This window comes from Seriola lalandi, unplaced genomic scaffold (assembly GCF_002814215.2).
Source record: "Seriola lalandi dorsalis isolate HSWRI2012SDOR001 ecotype SW California unplaced genomic scaffold, Sedor1 jcf7180002054220, whole genome shotgun sequence".
Classification (NCBI taxonomy): Eukaryota; Metazoa; Chordata; class Actinopteri; order Carangiformes; family Carangidae; genus Seriola; species Seriola lalandi.
Genome location: NW_019524773.1, coordinates 34,234 through 36,559, shown reverse-complemented (window position 1 = coordinate 36,559; position 2,326 = coordinate 34,234). Strand labels below are relative to the sequence as shown.

At 45.2% G+C, this 2,326-nt stretch overlaps 1 protein-coding gene across 1 annotated transcript in view; it reads right to left on the bottom strand.

The window, feature by feature from the left end:
- Positions 1–4: 4 nt before the first annotated feature.
- rmdn3 (regulator of microtubule dynamics 3) overlaps positions 5–2,326 on the bottom strand; it is a gene marked incomplete at its 3' end in the record, with an annotated part of 12,271 nt that continues 9,949 nt past the window's right edge. The window contains exons 5-8 of the mRNA XM_023404103.2: positions 1,702–1,794; positions 1,507–1,605; positions 710–763; positions 5–127 (exon numbers count right to left, since the gene is read on the bottom strand). Coding sequence (XP_023259871.1) covers positions 5–127; positions 710–763; positions 1,507–1,605; positions 1,702–1,794 — 369 coding nt within the window. The remainder of the gene's footprint in view (positions 128–709; positions 764–1,506; positions 1,606–1,701; positions 1,795–2,326) is intronic.

The window sequence follows — 2,326 nt, the reverse complement described above, 5'->3', positions numbered from 1 at the left end:
TTGCAGTGGAGAGGATTTCAGGAGGGAGGGTGACGTGTGCTCTTACATCATTAGTGTTTGTGGACATCTTCAGAGCCAGCTCGGTCCAGTTTGTGGCCTCAGAGATGTTTCCAAGCTCCTGGTGACACTACAAGTCAAACAACATGGTGATTAGCTTTCATCAAAACACAACGATGAAGAGGGAAGAAAAAGACAGAAAATACACCCTGATGTGTTATTGTTGAAAATGATTCCCAGTCTCAAGTGTAATTCATTGATGATCATTTCCCTATAACCCCTCCTGTTTCTGTTCACTCTTTTATCCAAGCTGAAATCTTTCTGTTTTTTTTTTGCATCCAACAGGTTTTGTCTATCTAATATATTTATATCTATATTCTGAGCCTTAGTGAAGTCAGAAAATGTGTAGACGGTGAAAAACAAAAAGCTCATATTCATGAAGTTACTTTCTACTCTTACCTCCCACACGATATCTCCTGGTTTTTTGGAGGGAATGAGTGAGTACTGAAGTAAGTGTCAGAATCAGATGACTATGAGGTTTTTCTACTTAAAAACAGCTGTTCTTCAGTGTTCAGGCCACGTGGTCTGACCAGTTCTGATGCAGACTGTGTCAGTCATGTTCAGATGGTCGGTGTGTTTAATAATCACAGTGAAAGTGTCTCTGCAGTGACACCACTGGGTCATGTGTAGAATGACTCTGCTCAGTGGTTACCTTGGCGATGTAAAGTCTCACAGTCTTGGAGAAACCTGGACTGAGTTCCTCTGCCTGCAGGTTCACACACAACACACAAGACAAAGTGTCAACAGTCACATGTCCATGTAGAATATTAATGAAGAATGAAAACCATTCACTGTCACTGTCATACTATCAATACAGACAAAAATAACACAAATAATATAGAAAAAGCGCAATACTTACAATACTGGTCCCTTTTAAACAAACTAACTAATTGACAAAACAAGAGTTATGCCGTGGCTGGACACTGAACCAGCTGGAGATAAATGTCTATACAGGAGAGGAGCATTACTGTAGACATTAATGTCTCTCACCTCCAACACCACAGATCTCGGCTCAGTCACATTCACTCTGGAGCAAGTTGATTCACACAGTGTTTACTAAAGAGCAAAGCAAGAGATATACGAGACGTGGTGGACACGATGTGTGTTCTGTTTGTTTCAGCGCGCGACCTCTGGTGAACCGTGACTGAGTTAAATGCATCGCAGACGTGAGCGCAGCCATCACACTCTGCACCAACCTCACCAAAACCCTTCAGAGGAGGTGGTCTAGGTCTGGAGTGGTTCATCTGTGGCGGGAACATGATCAGACCTCAATCTGACCTACATCTGAACTACAAAACACAGCTCCTGTAGGCAGGCGTGCTTTGTGCACCATTTTAGTTTTACTTCTACTACATTTTTTCAAGTCAACAACTCGTCTAGCAACTTGAACCAGAGCAGACCAAATATAAGTGTGAAAACACCCTCAGCCTGGGGTCTGTGGACCTCTACCTTCAGGAAGTTCTCCAGGGCGTCATGCAGGGTGGAGGAGGGGGGGCTCTGGTATAGGGCTGCAGCTGCCTTCTTCTCCAGCCAATCCAGAGTGGCAACCTGCAGAGACACAGACAAACCAGGAAACACTGACTTTAGACGCCATTGCCTTTAGTCAACAATAAGCAGCACAACACACAACACAGGCACCCTCACCTCATAGCACCATCTGCCCAGCAGGTAGAAACACATGGGGTCGTCGTCTCTGAGGGCGATGGCACGGTCCAGGTGCTCCTGGGTGGAGGAAAGATATCACACAAGTTCTCTGAACAACTCTAAAGGGTAGAGATGAATCCAGACACCTTCATACTCTGGGTCCATGATCCATGCCGACAGCTGTCCCCGCTGCTCACTGTCAGCAGAGACTCCACTCTCTCTCAATGTATCTCTCTCCGTCTCACTCTCTCTCTTTCTCACTGTGTCTTTCTCTTTTCTCTCTCTCTGTCTCACTCACTAAGGCTCAGTTTCTGAATACAGATCTGGATTCAGAAACTGAGCCTTAAAACCAGCCGTCAGGACTTCTGGAACTTTATCAAGTCACAGCAAAACAGTCCCCACCCTCAGCCATGCCCCAAGCCCCGCCCACCTGGACCCTCCATCCAAACCTTACAGGATTTGGTTTCTCTGAGTGTTTACTTGAAATCTGCTATTTTTTTTATTGGATCACTCAGAAAACAGTCAGCTAATCAGAAGACAGGCTCAGAGCCTCCTCTCTCCTGATTGGCTCACCAACCTTTTGTTATTAGAGCTCCAGAGAGAAGCCTGAGAGAGGAGATGTAAA